Here is a 17246-nt window from a genome sequence, read left to right as displayed (position 1 = left end):
GATTAAGATAAGATAACCTTTGTCATTAATTTGTTGGAAGGCTGCTGACCTTTGCCAGCGCCATCATACCCCTCTGACCATACATACATTACAACATCACATGGGGAAGACAGGTCAGAGAGATATAATAATGGAAAATGCACAACATGAGGAAAGATGAGGAGGAAAAATAACTCCCCCCAGACTGAGCTCCAACAGGGAGATCAGTTTAACCCTTTAAGACCTACCATAGAACCAAGTCCGCCAGAGCTTATATTATATTTTTACATGTTGTGGTGACATTTCTGGGAGCATTTCAAGTTGCTATACATCAATACAACCATTAAAGCCTAAATTTTAATAATATGTCTGCATTAAGTGCATAGTAATTACATAAATTGCAAAAAAGTGCAATAAACTACAAAAAAATGTAAAATCGTTTTTGTTTTTTTAACATATATTTCTAGTTAGAGAAATTTAAGAGGCTTATCCCTCAAAACTGTAAATACAAAAAAGTTGCACAAAATAGTTTCCCACCACAGGAAATTTATTTTGAGTGTCTTCATAGTTTTATTTTTGAAATACACCAATTTTTATACACTGCAGGAAAAATAAAAATAAATATTATAATGCAAATTTGCAAAAAAGCAGCATATGCATCAAAATAAACTATTTCCAGCAGTGCAATATGAGTCCTAAGCATCCCAGAAAGAATACAGAAAGTCATAAAGTCAAACATAACTTTTAAAAACACCAGTATAGGCTCATGAGGCCCTGATGGTAAAAAACTACATTTCCGCAAAATGACGTCACTTCCAGTTTTGGGCAGGTCATGGCGGACATGTGATAGTTCGTGCTGATGGACGTAGGAAGTGTTACAAACAGCTGATCGGATCAGCAAAGCGTGTTTCTGGAATATTATGTTTTTGTTGCTGCAAGTGCTTTTATGCAGTTTTTGCAAAGCTATATGTGGAAGGAAACTGTGACCGAGGACAAGCTGATGGCATAAGATGTAAGTACAACTCCTCCGGTTTCATATGCAAAAAAATTATTGCGCTAGCTCACGTGGTTGCAGAGCTACCGGGATTTAAAAATAGTTAGCAAAACGGAGCGTGCCAGCTCTGACCGGTTTTAAAGGGTTAAGAACAGAAAAAAACACCTCAGCACATAGCTCATGAATCAGCACATTTCACAACATAGAAGACATAAGCTTCGATAAGGCGTATGGAGGGGGAGGGGGTGAGTGTAGGTCTGTGTCAGTCTACATGTGTATCTTTGCGTGTGAGTGTGTTCCGTGTTCAACCGAGAGAAAGTGTCCCTTCACCTGGTTAGGCAAAAGTCAACAGTCTTCGGTCGACGCGGGTGGCCTTGAATGAGGAGGGAGAAAGTCACAACACAGTCTTGTTATTTAAGGGAGAATTGTTATTCCCGTCAGCTTTTGCCTTGAGCATCCAGCTGGCGCCAGGGGGGCCTCATGAAATGAAGATGGTAGCTGTTTTGGTTAGTGCGTTGTCGTTCAATGTCCTCGATCGAGAGTGTTGCCAGACACATGACGTAACCACCATCGAGTGTCCAGCAGCAAACGTCTCCACAAAACAATCAGGCTCTCCCAAGCCCAGGAGTTGTCAGTTTCGTTAAGGGACCAGTTGATCAAATCCATAATTCTTCTTTAGGTTGTTAAAGAACAAGTCTGGGAGAGTCTCTTAGGGTTAGAGAATAAGCGAGACTATACAAAAGACATGAGAAGCCAAGCAGGAAAGATAAGGGAGAGGGAGAAGGAGTAGAGAGTCAAGAGTCAAGATAGAAGTTAATGATATTAGTGGGGGGGTTTGTTTTTTTTCTGCTCCTCAGGTCTGTGTCAGAGTTTCTTCCTCTTCAGCAGCTGCAGTCAGTTCCTGCTGTAACAGCTCAGTGTCTCTGCAGTCTGACTGAGGGAGGTTTTTGTACGACTGCAAATCACTGTGTGAACACCCAAGCACTGTTTATTTCATGCAAACTCTGACAGTAGTAAACTGCTGCATCTTCAGCCTGAACTCCACTGATGGTCATAGAGAAGTCAGAGCTGCTTCCACTGCCACTAAATCGAGATGGTGTTTCTGGCTGACTTATGCTAACATGTTGAATTAGGAGCTTTGGAGTTTGTCCAGACTTCTGTTGATACCAAAATATGTAATCATTATTTAAATCGAAAATGTCCATAAGATCAAGATCATCACTTCTAGGCCGCCTGTAAGCAGCTGGGTTGGTCTTACAGGTCAGAGTGACAGTGGATCCAGGAGTAAATGTCACTACTGGAGGTTGAGTCACAGTCACCTGACCGCTGCCTCCTGCAGACAAAAACAAATCATTCATTTATCAGCAGAAATCAATGAGAGAAAAAGCAGCACATCATGTTTGAAATGTTGCTGAGTGAATGAACCTGTAAAACAGCAGCAGGTCAGCGTCCAGATGAGGATGGTGATGAGAGTCATGGTGGTTGTGCTTTCTGCTGTGTTGACTGACAGATGTGAGTCCTGCAGTGTTGAACTCACAGGACTATAAACCTTCTCAGTTCTCTGGAGGATCAGCTGATGATGCAAAGCCTCCTCTCTATGGAAATCATTTCTCTGCTCTCAACACACTGAAGGAAACTTTGTGGCACAAAAGCAAAAGAAAATAGTTTTGAACTAATACCATTAAAGATTTTATGGAATAGAGAAAAAATATATTGGAAACATATTTACATATTTATAACACCTGGATTAAAATGGCACTCTGGTTTGTATGTTTACTTTTTGATTTTAGTATCAACAAATACAATATACCTGTAAAGCCATTTTTATTATATTCTCATAGTTTCAGGATTCATGATTTCTTGAAATGTTTCTCTTTACTGTTTTAAACAGTTTTGTGTACGTGTGAGGTTTCTTTTAAAATAAATATGTGTAATGTGAAAATTAAGTTTTGTCTTTCAATTCTTAATGCTAAAAATAAGATTATGATAATCATGATTTAAAATTATTAAACACTTTAAGTCACTTTAGTGAAATCATCTTCTGCATTTAATGAGGTGTGCTGTGATGTTTTACATGAAAAAAAGGTTCATTTTCAGTTGTTAGATGCTTGATCTGAGTGCAGGAGGTTCTGATTTCTTTGCTCTCAACACACTGAAGGCAAGAAGGGACGCAAAGTCAGAAGAAAAATAATTTGGATTAAAACTATTATACATTATACAAACTTTAATGATACCACTGACTTTTTATGGAATGGAGGAAAATATAAAGAAAATATAATTCTGCATTTTTAATATCTGGATCAAAGCAGCACGTTGGTTGGTCAGCTTACTTCATACTTTTGGTAACAGACATTGCACCTCTATTGTTGTTATATATTGCCAAAATCTCATAATTCATGTTTTAGCATTTTACAGTTCCTTAGCTTTTCTTTTTCTGTTTTTGTTTTTTTTTTTTTTGTTAATAAAACTTTATTTTATGTCTGCCTTTGTGTTTCAATTGGTAGTAGATCAAAGAAAATTATGAAAATGATTTAAAATCATCAAAAAATTTTAGTAAATTTCTTAAATCCTTGTTTGGATTTAATGAGGTTTAAACTGTGATGATTTACTTGAGAAAAGGTTCATTTTCAGCAGTTTGACAATTGTTCAGCGTACAGGAGGTTTTTGTATGGCCAGTTAATGAATTTGTATCACTGTGGTGGACTTTTGGTGGAGGAACCAAACTCATCGTTGACTGTAAATACCAGAAATGTTTACTTTGTGCAATACATGGTACCTCTTTAAAAGAAATTTGCAGCGCAGAACAATGCTCTGTGATTATTAATAGTTAATCATTTTTCATTATTATTATTAAGTTGTTAGAGTAAAATTCTGTCAATATTCATTCAGTCTCAGTCAGTTGCTGAAAACAATATTCAATATTCTTTTTGTCATCATTTGTGCTTATATAATTATTTTCCAGTTAAATTTTTTTAAACTAGTGTTTGGTGTTAGCGAAGTTGTTCCTCTCGAAATATGACTTTTCGATTTGAATTTTATTTTCACTTATGAATTTTAAAAAACATTCAAGTGTAAGTATATAAGTGTAAATTTCTCTTGTGGACATAATTTTTTCGGTGTATTCAGATCAGTTTTGTCTTTGTGGTTCAATTATTTTCCATTTAAAGAAGTGAAAGAAACAGATGTGACATTTGAACCATATTCACATGATTCAGCTGAAAGTCAGAAAATTATCCTACAGATCAGTTATTGACTGTAACAGTGCTGTTTTTTTTTTATCAACAATTACTGTCACTTTTTCAGATGTATTTACCAGGTTTCATTCCTTTCTTCTTTGTCTTCTTCTCCCTCTTCTCCACCTTTTCTCCTCCAGGGGGTGTAGTGAGGCCCACTCTAACTGTGCTCCCACACCAGAGCAGTGCCACTCTGGTGTGTCTGGCCAGTGGGGGTTTCCCATTAAGTTGGAAGCTCGGCTGGAAGGTGGGGGGCACCAGCACATCCTCAGGGGTGTCAAACAGCTTGGATGCCCAGGGTACAGATGGCCGCTACAGCTGGAGCAGCACCCTGAGCTTCTCTGCAGACCAGTGGAGGAAGGCGGGCTCAGTGAGCTGTGAGGCCAGTCTGAGTGGACAGAGCCCCATCACTCAATCTCTGGACCCTGACCACTGCTCAGAGTAGAGCTTCAACAATATTTCATGCGTGTGAAGCTTTTTATATTTTGATGAAGCTACATGTCTCCTCTGTTGCAATATTTCTGCAGACGTTTGACTCTATCAATCTAAATGCAGAATTCATCAGCTCTTCATATTATATTGTGCTTTAAAACCATGCTGTAAGAAAGAGAAAACAAGTCTATATCACAAAATAAAATCACAGCTTGTGAAAAATCACTTTTGTGTTATTGTTTTTTCATTATTTTGCATAGAAATAGTTGATCAAACCTCCATATTTATCTTAGATATTTATACATTTACATTTATACATTTATGTATGTAAATATAAAATATACAGAAATATTTCTTTATACATATTAGTTTCTATCAGGGCACCTAACAGACCTGCACATGATGTTTTGTTCATCCATCCATCCATCCATTCGCTTCCGCTTATCCTTTTTCAGGGTTGCGGGGGGCGCTGGAGCCTATCCCAGCTGTCATAGGGCGAGAGGCAGGGGACACCCTTGACAGGTCGCCAGTCTGTCGCAGGGCTAACACACAGGGACAGACAACCATTCACACTCACATTCATTCGCACATTCACACCTCGTGGCAATTTGGATTATCCAATTAACCTATCCCCACAAGCTGCATGTCTTTGGACGGTGGGAGGAAGCCGGAGTACCCTGAGGGAACCCACGCAAACACGGGGAGAACATGCAAACTCCACACAGAAAGACCCCGGCCTGATGTTGGAATTGAACTCAGGACCTTCTTGCTGTGCGGCAACAGTGCTAACCACCGTGCCATGTTTTGTTCATTGAGATATATTTAAGTTTTTTTTGTTTTATAAACAAAGCTGTGTATTTCTTCAGTTTTGTTTAGAGTCTTTGTGTTTTTGCTCTTGTGGTGTTGAGTTGATCAGTTATTGCAGTCTGTCACTCTGCACCTGCAGCCTTCAGCCAGACTGAAGGAGGTTTTTGTACAGCTCTAAGTCACTGTGTGAACACTCCACCACCATGGTAGCCCAGACAATAATAATCTCCAGCATCTTCAGCCTGAAACCCACTGATAGTTAAAGTGTACTGAGAACCAGATCTGCTGCCACTGAATCGAGACGGAGTTTCTGAGAAGAGACTTGATGCTTTGTATATAAGTAGTTTGGGAGGCTGTCCAGTTTTCTGAAGGTACCAACTGAGATCAGCACCAATATTTGAACTTCCTGTGGCGCTGATGGTCACAGTCCCACCAAGACTGACAGACTTGGCTTCATCAGTCTGAGTCAGAAAATTATTGGCAAATGACTCTAAAATGAAAGGAAAAACATTTAAAAATGTATTTTTATTCACCAAAAACTTCAGAATGAATGTACTCATAAAACGAGCCGAATAAATTTCACCAAACAACATTCTCCTGAAATAGTATATTAGTTTTTTTGAATCTCTCACCCTGACTCAGAAAGCCTAACAAAAGAACCACCAACATTGGAAACACCATCCTGACTCAGTTTTCAGTGGAAGTGCATGAGAGCATGTGTGACAGCAGAACTTAAACTGTGAGGAGCAGTGATGCATAAAAGTGTGCAAAACACAGTGTAGGAGGAAACCACCCACCTCTCCCAATGACACAGAAAACACAGAGGTCATGTGAGGAGAGGCTCATGCAACTTTTTCATTATATTTGTCTCACTAACAGATGCATGGTTCCCCTACTGTCATACATCTGACACTAAAGACACTGATTGATTTTGATTATTCTGACAAACTGAACTTTATTTTGAAAAAAATAAATATATGAATAGTGGTTTAAAGGAATGAATAGCAAGCTGGTCTAACATTACTCAATTCTCTAAATAGTTTAGTCCTGTACAGCTCTCTAAAACCCTGAGAAAGGGGGTTTATGCTCCATAGTAAAAGCCATAACTCAGGTATTTGATATTTTGAACCATGTACAGATGAATTGTATCTTTTCTGAAAAAAATAAATAAAAAACTCTCTTTTCTCCAATGATGTTATGACTTGTCCTCTAATTTCCTCCACACAGCTATTTTTTTCTCAGACTGTATTGTCGTTACTTTGATGACCCCAAATTTTACTGAGAAAGATTGAGTAGCAAATTGTGATATTTTACATATTTTTTATAAAACACTCTTCAGTTTCAGATGCATTTTGAATTCCTGAAAATAACTGCATTATTATTGCATTAACATGATGATGTTGGCATTTTGCTTAAACCTCACAGAGCTGTTTGATTGTAAACTCATCTGATAATAATTATTGAAGCTCAAAAAGACCAAATCCTCAGACTGTGAGGTAAAACGTGTTTTTCTTTAACATACTAACTACTAATCTAGCAGGTTGTATATGTTACGGCATGTTTAATTTCAAAAGCAGGTCTCTGTCTATGGCGGGGTCCCCATTCCCAGTCCACAAGGGCCGGTGTCCCTGCAGGTTTAAGATATGTCCTTGATCCATCACAGCTGATTTAAATGGATAAATTGCCTTCTCAACATGTCTTGAAGTTCTCCTGAGGCCTGGTAATGAACTAATCATGTGATTCAGGTGTGTTGACCCAGGGTGAGATCTAAAACCTGCAGGGACACCAGCCCTCGTGGACTGGGATTGGAGACCCCTGGTTAATCTAATCCCCCAAAAAAATCAGTATTCTGGAGTGCTGTCTCTAATCTCCTGCAAGAGATCATCGCTGCAGCACATCAATCCCTAACCAGTTTAATTTGATATTAGTATAACTATACCAATATGATTGTTCTCACACATATGTTTCAACACAGTAGTAATCTAGATCTTCAGCTTGAACTCCACTGATTGTTAGTGTTAATTCAAGTATGGATCTGATTCTGCTGAAACAACAAAGATCTAATAAACAGACACTAACTTATTTTGTCAGTACTGAGTTGAGGTAATTACAGATTTCTGTGCTGGCTGTGTAGCTCAGAGAGACGGGCTTATAGACTTATAGACAGCTGTCCATCCAGCAAAATATTAAAAATTGTCATTTTACACAAGGACAAAAATTTCTGTATGATACTGAAACTATAGAAAACTATTTTGCATTCAGAGTGCACAACAGATATTCAAATTAATGCATGGGTCAGTGAGCACACACCTGCAGCTATGAAGTCTGGGTGGATCTTGTACATTGCTGCTGTACAAATAGTGCCCTCTTATGTCAAAATAAGAGAACACACATAAAATTGACTCTGATACATGGATCCAAAAAGCAGACTGCACATCCATGCAGGGCACATTTTGTTTTTCCTTCTGATCAATTTTAATTTTAAAAAACTTAATTTCTGTTTGAACATGTTTTGTCTGACTGTATCTTATTTTGTGCCTTTTGCATTTGATGTATTTCTTTATAGTGTGGGCGTATAATTTGGCTTGTTTGGTTATTTGCATTTCCTTATATAGTTTTATGCCATTTTGCAATTTTTATATAATTGTGGGCTTTTTGTGTTTTTTTTATACTTTGTATGTTTTGTCATGTTTTCATTGTGGGTTTTTTTTCCTTGTTCACACTTCTGTTTACTGTCTTTGCACGGACTTACTGTGAACACCTTTCTTTTGTGTTCAGTTCTTCACCTAGGAGGTCAAAACCTTTTTTCCACATTTTGTATGTTACCGTCTTATTCTGAGAAAGGGTACAGAAATGTTTCTGCAGCATTGAACATCTCAAAGAGCACAGTGGCCTCCATTCTCCCAAATATTGAAGAACTGAAACCACCATGACTCTTTCTGACATCAGGGTAGAAGGGCTTTAGACGTGAAGCTGGCCAATAACACGATGATAGTGATTCCCCAGAAAAATGCACCTGAAGGAATCTCAGACCACGAGAAACTAAATTCTCTGGTCTGATGAAATAAAGAACGCTTTAACCTGAATCCCAGACATCATGCGTGGAGGAAATTTGGCACAACTCACCAGCTGACCAATGCCGTTCCTACAGCCAACTTTTGTTTTTCTTTTCAGAAAATTTGTGCAGAACATGACTTTGTGTAATCTTGCTGATATTAGAGTCAGCTTTGTCTTCACTGAACTGTTTTGCTTCCTCTTCAGCAGCTGCAGTCAGTTCCTGCTGTAACAGCTCAGTGTCTCTGCAGTCTGACTGAGGGAGAAATGTTTTCTACAGCCATTTGCACTTGGATGAGTGACGAAACGTTTCTCCCACAAAACGCTATGTCCAGATCAAGAGAATCAACTTTTTGGACATTTGCAAAACATTTTATAAAATTTTGAAAAGATATTTGATCAAGTCCGGTGATTGTTGTTGATTATTTTCATTATTTATGAAACAAAGTTGATCTCATAGTCTGCCAAATAACTTCCCTAGAAACTCATTAAGTTTTACAAATATCTAATTTTATGTAGAAATGTGGATATTTTTAAATTTCTCTTAAATGTTAATTCATATCTTTTTAGTATTTTCCAATTAAGATATTTCAGGTTATTTTCAAGCCTTACTTGTCAAACAAAGTGTTTGTGGATTTATTTCTTTATTGTTTTTATTTTGAAAATGACTTTTTTCAAATAATGATTTATGGATTTCTACTAAAAAAAAAATTAAAGTGTCAGTAACCACAGAACAGCTTTGAGTTCATGGATGATTGATTGTGCTTGTAGTTTACTACAAGTCCCCAACAAATAGGTAAACATCAGTTTCTGTCATTACACTTAAAAAACATGCTCCTGAACTTTTGCTTTGCTTTTGAACTATTTAATGATAAATATAAAGGTTGAATCACTATGAACACAGTTGTATACTTCTTTAGTTTTAGTTTTATTCAGTGTGTTTGTGGTTGATGATTCTTGTGTTAGTGGATCAGTTATTCTCATCACAGTCCAGCACGCTGCACCTGCAGCCTTTAACCAGACTGAAGGAGGTTCCTGTACTGCTATAAATCACTGTTTAAACATCCGACTACAACGACAGCCCAAATAGTAACAGTCTCCAACATCTTCAGACTGAAACCCACTGATGGTTAAAGACTGAGAACCAGATCTACTTCTACTGAATTGAGAAAAGGTTCCTGAGAAGAGATTTAATTTTCAGTATATAAGAAATTTGGGGAGTTTCTGAAGGTACTGAACCATGTTAGAGCATCTTAACATAGAGTCCTTGAATACTAGGCAGTTGTAGAAGATGAGTTACTCTACTTTAAATGACTCCCACCCCTTATTGGAGGATTTCAGCTTCTTCCTTTGGGACAGAGGTTTGCAGCCCCTAAATGCAGGCGAAGCTTGAAGAAACAGTTTTGTCCATACTGCTATTTTGTTGTCGTTGTTGTTGTTGTAGCAAATGACACACATGTTTTTTTCTGTATTTTTTAAAACGGTATTTATTTATTTACTGTACTTATTTCTCGATTTATGACAGTGCTTTTATCTCCTTTTTGCTGTTTTATATGAATTTATCAGTATAGTGTTGTCTAGTTTTAGAAGCTGTGATTAGGACGTCTATTTAAATTTGTTGATTAAAGATCATAATTAGAGATCATAAGCTGCCTTTGATTTAGACATGTCTGATATTTTTTGTAAAAACACAAACTAGTGTATATATATATGAATATTTTTCAAACAATGCACAGAATGCTCTGTGAGTTCCATATGACATCATCATAACAGTGATTTACTGAGCAGCTGAGTTAGAACTTGTCACTCACACACTGAGAAGTGCTCACAAACTTTCTGTTTCTAAACAATTTGTTCACTTTTTATCTCAGTCATGCCTGAAAAGACATCAGATAACTTTGTCCATCACTTTCGAGATTTGATTCAGAGAAACCGGACAGGTGGAGATGTAAGTAACTAAACATACTCATTTTTGACTTCTCTGCTGTTCAAATGTCAACATTTCTGAGAGATGTGTTATATTTTGCTGCTTTGCACAGTGTAATTTTTGTGTAAGTCACTGTAGAAAGAGCAATTGTCAGCGCTTCACCACAGAGTCCAGGATCCTGGACTTTCACAAAGCTCAGAGCAGTAAGACAAATGTGTTCTTTCAACAGGCAGACACATTGCATATCGCACAGAGACCCAGAGATTATGCTGTGCGACTCCCACCTTCACTTAAGCAATGCGCAGATTCTCCACAGAGAGTCCAGAGAAGCTGGAACTTAAGTCCCTGGTTGGATGACCCTTTTTTGAATGAGGAGGACCCTAAAAGAAGTCTGTGTAGCCTCAGCTCTGCAGACACACACACACCAAGTGATCTGAGGACCATTCCTCTCATTGATAGTCCTGCTGAGATGACACCGCTCACTCCAGTTCCCCCACCTCCTCGAGCAGCTTGTCCATCGCAATTGCCTGTTTTCTCTGCTAAACATTCAGGAGCAGGCCGGTTCAAAGGTGATGCTTTTCTTTAGTGGTTACACCTGCTGTTAATCAGTTAGTTTAGATTTTAAAATTTGACACTGTAGATTATCTATTTTAATGCTAAATTACACATATTCTTGCTATCCATTCATTTTATATGCTTTTTTGAAGAAAAAAAATCAGGAAGAAAAATGTTTATTGTTGTTTTTTTTACTAAGATGTCAATTTGTAGTTATTTAGTTATTTTTTGTCTAAACAGACACGAAGGTCATTCATGGAATAAGAGTCGTGACATTAAAATACAAACTTGGGCCTATTTTGGAAAAACTGCAGCATTTCCAGGATGGGATTGTAACCTCACCTGGACACACAGTACCAACCAAAACATTTACTGCAGTAAAGCCTTTGACTCCAAAACCTCCAACAGTTCCTATACCGCAAAAACGAGGACCTCGGCTTGGGACGTTGCTGCGCCGTGCAAAAGTCGTCCCTATAGACGGTAAGTGGTTTTCCTCAGTAACTGTAGAAGATGCTGGATAATCAAACTTTAATTTAAGGGATTTTTTAAAAAGATTTTAATGAACAATTAATCACTGCATCATGTACAATGCTTCGAATTAGAAGAAATTACAGTTTCTTTTTACTAACCTCGTTGATTATCAGACAAGAAAGCAGACAGTCAGTGCAGTCAGAATAATCCAAGAGAGGGCAGGGTCAAACTCCCGCCTCTAGCTACACCAGTAGAGAGCCTGTCCCACAGCTTTAGTCTGCTGTATTCAGACAACTGGTAAGAAACGTAGTAAGGAGACATTAAATACTGCACAGAAACAGTGCAGCATAATGTGGCTGTGTTATTTGTGGTGTTCCTGAAGTCATGTTCAATGTTGTGTTGTGTAAATACAGGATAAAGAAAAAACAGGGGTTGCAAACTATTCAGTTTCTGGCAAAGCACCACTCGGACATCCTGAAGACTAAACTGCATGAAGTGTGTCTGGTCCTCATTGAGGAGGTATTGCACACTTTATGTTTCTTATATGTGTTTCATGCAGCTAGTTTCCCTTCAAGTGCATACTACAGCCTCAACTGATGATCATCACTCACACTTTAGGTCAAAAACCAACGCTCAGCAATAGCCTGTGAGGCTATACATACCATCGATGACCTCTACATTCAACTTCAGAAAACAATGGACCCAGAAGTTGAAACAACAGGCCGAGCTCTATTGCTGAAGCTTGCACAGACCAGCAACTTTCTTCATCAGGAGGTCAATCTGGCGCTTGATGCCATGGTGGAAAATTGCAGCCATGGACGGATTCTGAGCGCTCTGTTTAACACAGGACTGAAGTAAGAGAAGAGAAGAGGCTGTAGTGATTTTATTAGAAGACATGAAAGAGAGATCATGTTCACTGAGTTGTGTGTCTAATATTGTCCTTGCTCAGCCATTGCTGTGTCGCAGTGAGGAATAGCACGGCTCAACACCTGCACCAGCTGGCTGACAAACTTGGAGCAGGCGTCATCCTGAAAGCAGGAAGCTTCACTGAACGCTTTCTAATTGCTGCCTCTAGAATGGCTGGGGATGCTGCACCTGAAGCCAGGTGGGTACTTTTAAAAGGGTTTGAAGTGCATTACTGCGCAAGTCTTGTTTTATTTTATGAGCGTTTACACAATTAATGAAAATTAATGAGAACTGTAATCTTCCACAGGTACCATGGGCAAACAATCATCAAGAAACTGACCCTTCACAAGGACTTTATGAATTTGTGGATAAAGATTGTCCCTGAAAAAGACAGGCATCATGTGGAGAAGAGCCTGAAAAAGGCTAATAATTACAGGCAGCAGGTCAGCATCCAGTCTACGCTCTCCTCTCCAGCTGGGCCTGGGATCCCCAGATGTGACAATACATGATCTGGCGAGTACAGAGAAGAAGAGCGGCTGCTACAGTAGCAGCAGCACTCTGAGGCTAAGCTGGGAAAGTGGTTGGAGGTTCAACCATCATAAATATTTAAATTCAAGTAAATGCTGCATCTAAAATCCATGACTTGATTTCATTTCTTTCATTCATTGTGTTTCTGCTTGATGACTCTGGTTGTCTTTAGTGGACCTGTTATTCTCATCAGTCTCTTCATTAACAATCTGCACCTGCAGCCTTCAGTCAAAGTGAACGATGTGTTTTGTAAAGCTGTACATTACTGTGTGAACACTCCACCATCATGCCAACACAGACAGTAATAATCTGCAGCAACTCAGAAAACCCAACATGACAGAGTTATTGGAAAAATCATCCTGATGAGGTTTTCTGTGTGAGTCCATTAAAATACCTTAAAATCTGAGGAGTAGTAAGACATAAAAATAATTATTTATTTATTCATCTAATTTTATTATCGTTCATTTTATCTATTAGACTTAGAAAGGATGCTGGAATAACATACAAATAATTAAACATATGTAGCCTCAGGATCCTTTAACCTACCACATGAATTTTTCCTTTCGTACATTAGGTTGACAGTAATGATAGTCAGTCATGTGATTGTTGTGAGAACCACAACTTGTCAAAAACTTCTCCTGCTGGCTTTCAGCAACATGAACAACTGTCTTAATATTAATGAACTATTAATGAATCTGGCTGTGGTTATGGGCAAATGTTTGACTTGTTTCCTGTTTTTACTCTAAACTGACACAACAGGCTCCTCATGTGTCTCTGCTCTCTCCTCCTCCAAGCAGCTCTCTGTGACTCAGCAATGCTGCATTTCAGTTTAAAGATGAGCAGAAACAGATTAGAGACATTTTATACCTTCAAATCCGCTCTTCTACAAAACCACTTAAGTAACAAAAAAATAACATGCGAAAAATGCAAATGAAATTTGAAAGTTTTGAAGAGGTGGACAAACCTCAGATCAATTTTCAGTGTTTATTCTAAGCTGAACTAACAAAGTCCTCATTTGTCTCTGCTCTCACCTCCAGCGGGGCTCTGTGCTCCCCCAGTGATGATAAACGGTCAAGACAGGAGTTCAGTGTGAGATAAGCAACCTGCTACTCTTAGAAATATGTGTTGTAAGGTTGGAACAAACAGCACTGCTGTACAGAGTTGGCAACATCAACTTAGAGGGTGATATGTAACTTAGCTGGTGGGTATGGATGTTGTTAAATGGTAATAGCATGATTATTACTGCAAATACAGCTTTTAATGATGAATAAGATTATCTTTGGTCTTTCAGATAGAAATTTGTTGAAATAAAAAGATTCCAACTGTAGATTCATTATTTTGACAATGATCAAGAGAAAATCTGTGTTTTTTATTCATTATACAGGTGGCAACATACAATGATAAAAATCTTAAAACAGATTGTTTTTTATCATTACCAAGTAGCTTGATATGAATATAAATATAAACATTTATGCTTCATCTGTTTATACAAACAGCAAAACTCACAGTAGATGTTTTTAAAATTCTTATTTCAAAATGCCTCAATAGACATGACGTGTTTAAATTAATTTCTTTATTTAGTGCTTGGTGAGGTTACTGTCAGCTCTGTGTTCACTGGTCTGTGTCAGAGTCTCTCCTACTTCAGCAGCTGCAGTCACAGCTCAGTGTCTCTGCAGTCTGACTAAAGGAGGTTTTTGTATGACTACAAATCACTGTGTGAACACTGGCCCGTCATGCACACTCTTACAGTAGTAAACTGCTGCATCTTCAGCCTGAACTCCACTGATGGTCATAGAGAAGTCAGAGCTGCTTCCACTGCCACTAAATCGAGATGGTGTTCCTGACTGTCTTATGCTCACATGTCGAATTAGGAGCTTTGGAGTCTGTCCAGATTTCTGTTGATACCAGAACATACACTGACCATCACCACAGCCACCAACAGCTTGATTGGTCCTACAGGTCAGAGTGACAGTGGATCCAGGAGTAAATGTCACTACTGGAGGTTGAGTCACAGTCACCTGACCGCTGCATCCTGCAGACAAAAACAAATCATTCATTTATCAGCAGAAATCAATGAGAGAAAAAGCAGCACATCATGTTTGAAATGTTGCTGAGTGAATGAACCTGTAAAACAGCAGCAGGTCAGCGTCCAGATGAGGATGGTGATGAGAGTCATGGTGGTTGTGCTTTCTGCTGTGTTGACTGACAGATGTGAGTCCTGCAGTGTTGAACTCACAGGACTATAAACCTTCTCAGTTCTCTGGAGGATCAGCTGATGATGCAAAGCCTCCTCTCTATGGAAATGATTTCTCTGCTCTCAACACACTGAAGGAAACTTTGTGGCACAAAAGCAAAAGAAAATAGTTTTGAACTAATACCTTTAAAGATTTTATGGAATAGAGAAAAATATATTGGAAACATATTTACATATTTTTAACACCTGGATTAAAATGGCACTCTGGTTTGTATGTTTACTTTTTGATTTTAGTATCAACAAATACAATATACCTGTAAAACTGTCTTTGTTATATTCTCATAGTTTCAGAATTCATGATTTCTTGAAACGTTTCTCTCTCTTTGCTGTTTTAAACAGTTTTCTTTGTGTGAGGTTTCTTTTAAAATAAATATGTGTAATGTGAAAATTAAGTTTTGTCTTTCAATTCTTAATGCTAAAAATACGATTATGATAATCATGATTTAAAATTATTAAACACTTTAAGTCACTTTAGTGAAATCATCTTCTGCATTTAATGAGGTGTGCTGTGATGTTTTACATGAAAAAAGGTTCATTTTCAGTGGTTAGATGCTTGATCAGAGTGCAGGAGGTTTTTGTATGGCCACTTAATGAGTTTGTATCACTGTGGTGGACTTTTGGTGGAGGAACCAAACTCATCGTTGACTGTAAGTACCAGAAATTTTAATTTACTACCATTACAAAACATTTTATTAAATTTTGAAAAGATATTTGATCAAGTTTGGTGATTGTTGTTGATCATTTTCATTATTTATAAAACAAAGTTGATCTCACAGTCTGCAAAATAACTTCCCTAAGAAACTCATTCAGTTTTACAAATATCAGAATTTATTTTTTAAAACTAATGCAAAAAACACAAAAAAAACACACAAAAAATATATATATTTTGTTCCCTTTTCATTTTTAAGTTTCTATGAAATGTTAATTCATATATTTTTTAGTATTTCCCAGTTAAAATATTTCAGGTTTTGTTATTTTCAAGCTTTGATTGTCAAATATAGCGTTTGTGTATTTATTTCTTTATTGTTTCTATTTTGAAAATATCAGTATTTTATGGATTTCCCCCAAAATAAAAAGTGTCAGTAAACACAGACCAGCTTTGAGTTCATGGATGACTGATTGTACTTGTAGTTTAAAAGGAAGTGAAAAAAGCAGATGACAAAGTTTAAACTGTACATGAGGGTTTCAACTCTGTGAGTGTGACATTAAAACAATGATTAAACACCATGTAGGTATTTCTTTCCTGCTTTCATTCTTATGTCTTTGGTTGCTCTTCTTCCCTCTCTCTCCTCCAGTGGGTGTGTTGAGGCCCACCCTCACTGTCCTCCCTCCATCCAAAGATGAAGAGAAGCAGTGCAGTGCCACTCTGGTGTGTTTGGCCACCGGCGGCTTCCCTTCAAACTGGAAGCTGGGCTGGAAGGTGGGGAGCACCAGCACATCCTCAGGTGTGTTAAGCAGCCTGGAGGTCTTGGGGACAGATGGTCGCTACAGCTGGAGCAGCACCCTGAGCCTCTCTGCAGACCAATGGAGGAAGGCGGGCTCAGTAAGCTGTGAGGCCAGTCTGAGTGGACAGAGCCCCGTCGCTCAAACCCTGGACCCTGACCACTGCTCAGAGTAGAGCTTCAGCAACACTTCCTGTCTCCAAATAACACTGTGTTTCCTCTGTTGCAATATTTCTGAAAAAAAAATCATTCTCCATTGATGTGCATGCAAATTTCACCAACCAATCTTATCCATATTCTGCTTTAAAAATATGCTGTTAAAAAAACAAGTCATAACAAAATAAAAGCTTTTGAAAAATCACTTTTCTGTAATCATTGTGCCAATACTTTATTGCACATAAATGCTTATTAAACCCTCATATTTCTATCTGAAATATGGACAGTTTTGAAGTCCAGTAAATATTACATAACATTTTATAGTTGTTTTTGTTTTTTTGCCTTATTTACTTATGAACATTTAATTAAAAATCTTTATAATCCCAGCAATGTAGTTCTTCAGTTTGTTTAGATTCATTGTGTTTGTGTTTGATGGAGCAGTTTTTGTCATTGCAGTCTGTCTCTGCACCTGCAGCCTTCAGTCAGACTGAAAGAAGTTTTTGTACAG

General features: G+C 37.9%; 1 protein-coding gene, 1 pseudogene and 1 gene segment (V, D, J or C); 1 reads left to right on the top strand and 2 right to left on the bottom strand.

The window, feature by feature from the left end:
* Window positions 1–4956: 4956 nt before the first annotated feature.
* Window positions 4957–6743, bottom strand: LOC146496111 (Ig kappa chain V region 3381-like). The segment is given in 2 exon segments: window positions 4957–5935; window positions 6078–6743. Coding segments are annotated over 2 exon segments (360 nt in total).
* Window positions 6744–10242: 3499 nt separating this feature from the next.
* On the top strand, window positions 10243–13014 carry LOC146496110 (TOG array regulator of axonemal microtubules protein 2-like). Of its 2 annotated transcripts, none has more exons than XM_085142643.1 (8): window positions 10243–10447; window positions 10656–10983; window positions 11222–11461; window positions 11626–11749; window positions 11866–11971; window positions 12071–12306; window positions 12402–12557; window positions 12666–13014. In XM_085142643.1, the coding sequence occupies exons 1-8, from the start codon at window positions 10373–10375 to the stop codon at window positions 12865–12867; spliced, it is 1467 nt and encodes a 488-aa protein (XP_084998769.1). In that variant the 5' UTR covers window positions 10243–10372; the 3' UTR covers window positions 12868–13014. The 2 variants fall into 2 exon arrangements, with proteins under 2 accessions (XP_084998769.1, XP_084998768.1); XM_085142642.1 differs by having other exon boundaries at window positions 10244–10447; window positions 10656–10995.
* Window positions 13015–14595: 1581 nt separating this feature from the next.
* On the bottom strand, window positions 14596–15062 carry LOC146496109 (putative non-functional immunoglobulin kappa variable 6D-41 pseudogene; annotated as a pseudogene).
* Between the last annotated feature and the right edge of the window lie 2184 nt (window positions 15063–17246).

This window comes from Neolamprologus multifasciatus, chromosome 19, assembly GCF_963576455.1.
Source record: "Neolamprologus multifasciatus chromosome 19, fNeoMul1.2, whole genome shotgun sequence".
NCBI lineage: Eukaryota > Metazoa > Chordata > Actinopteri > Cichliformes > Cichlidae > Neolamprologus > Neolamprologus multifasciatus.
The sequence above is the reverse complement of the archived record's forward strand: the minus strand, read 5'-3'. Positions and strand labels throughout refer to the sequence as shown.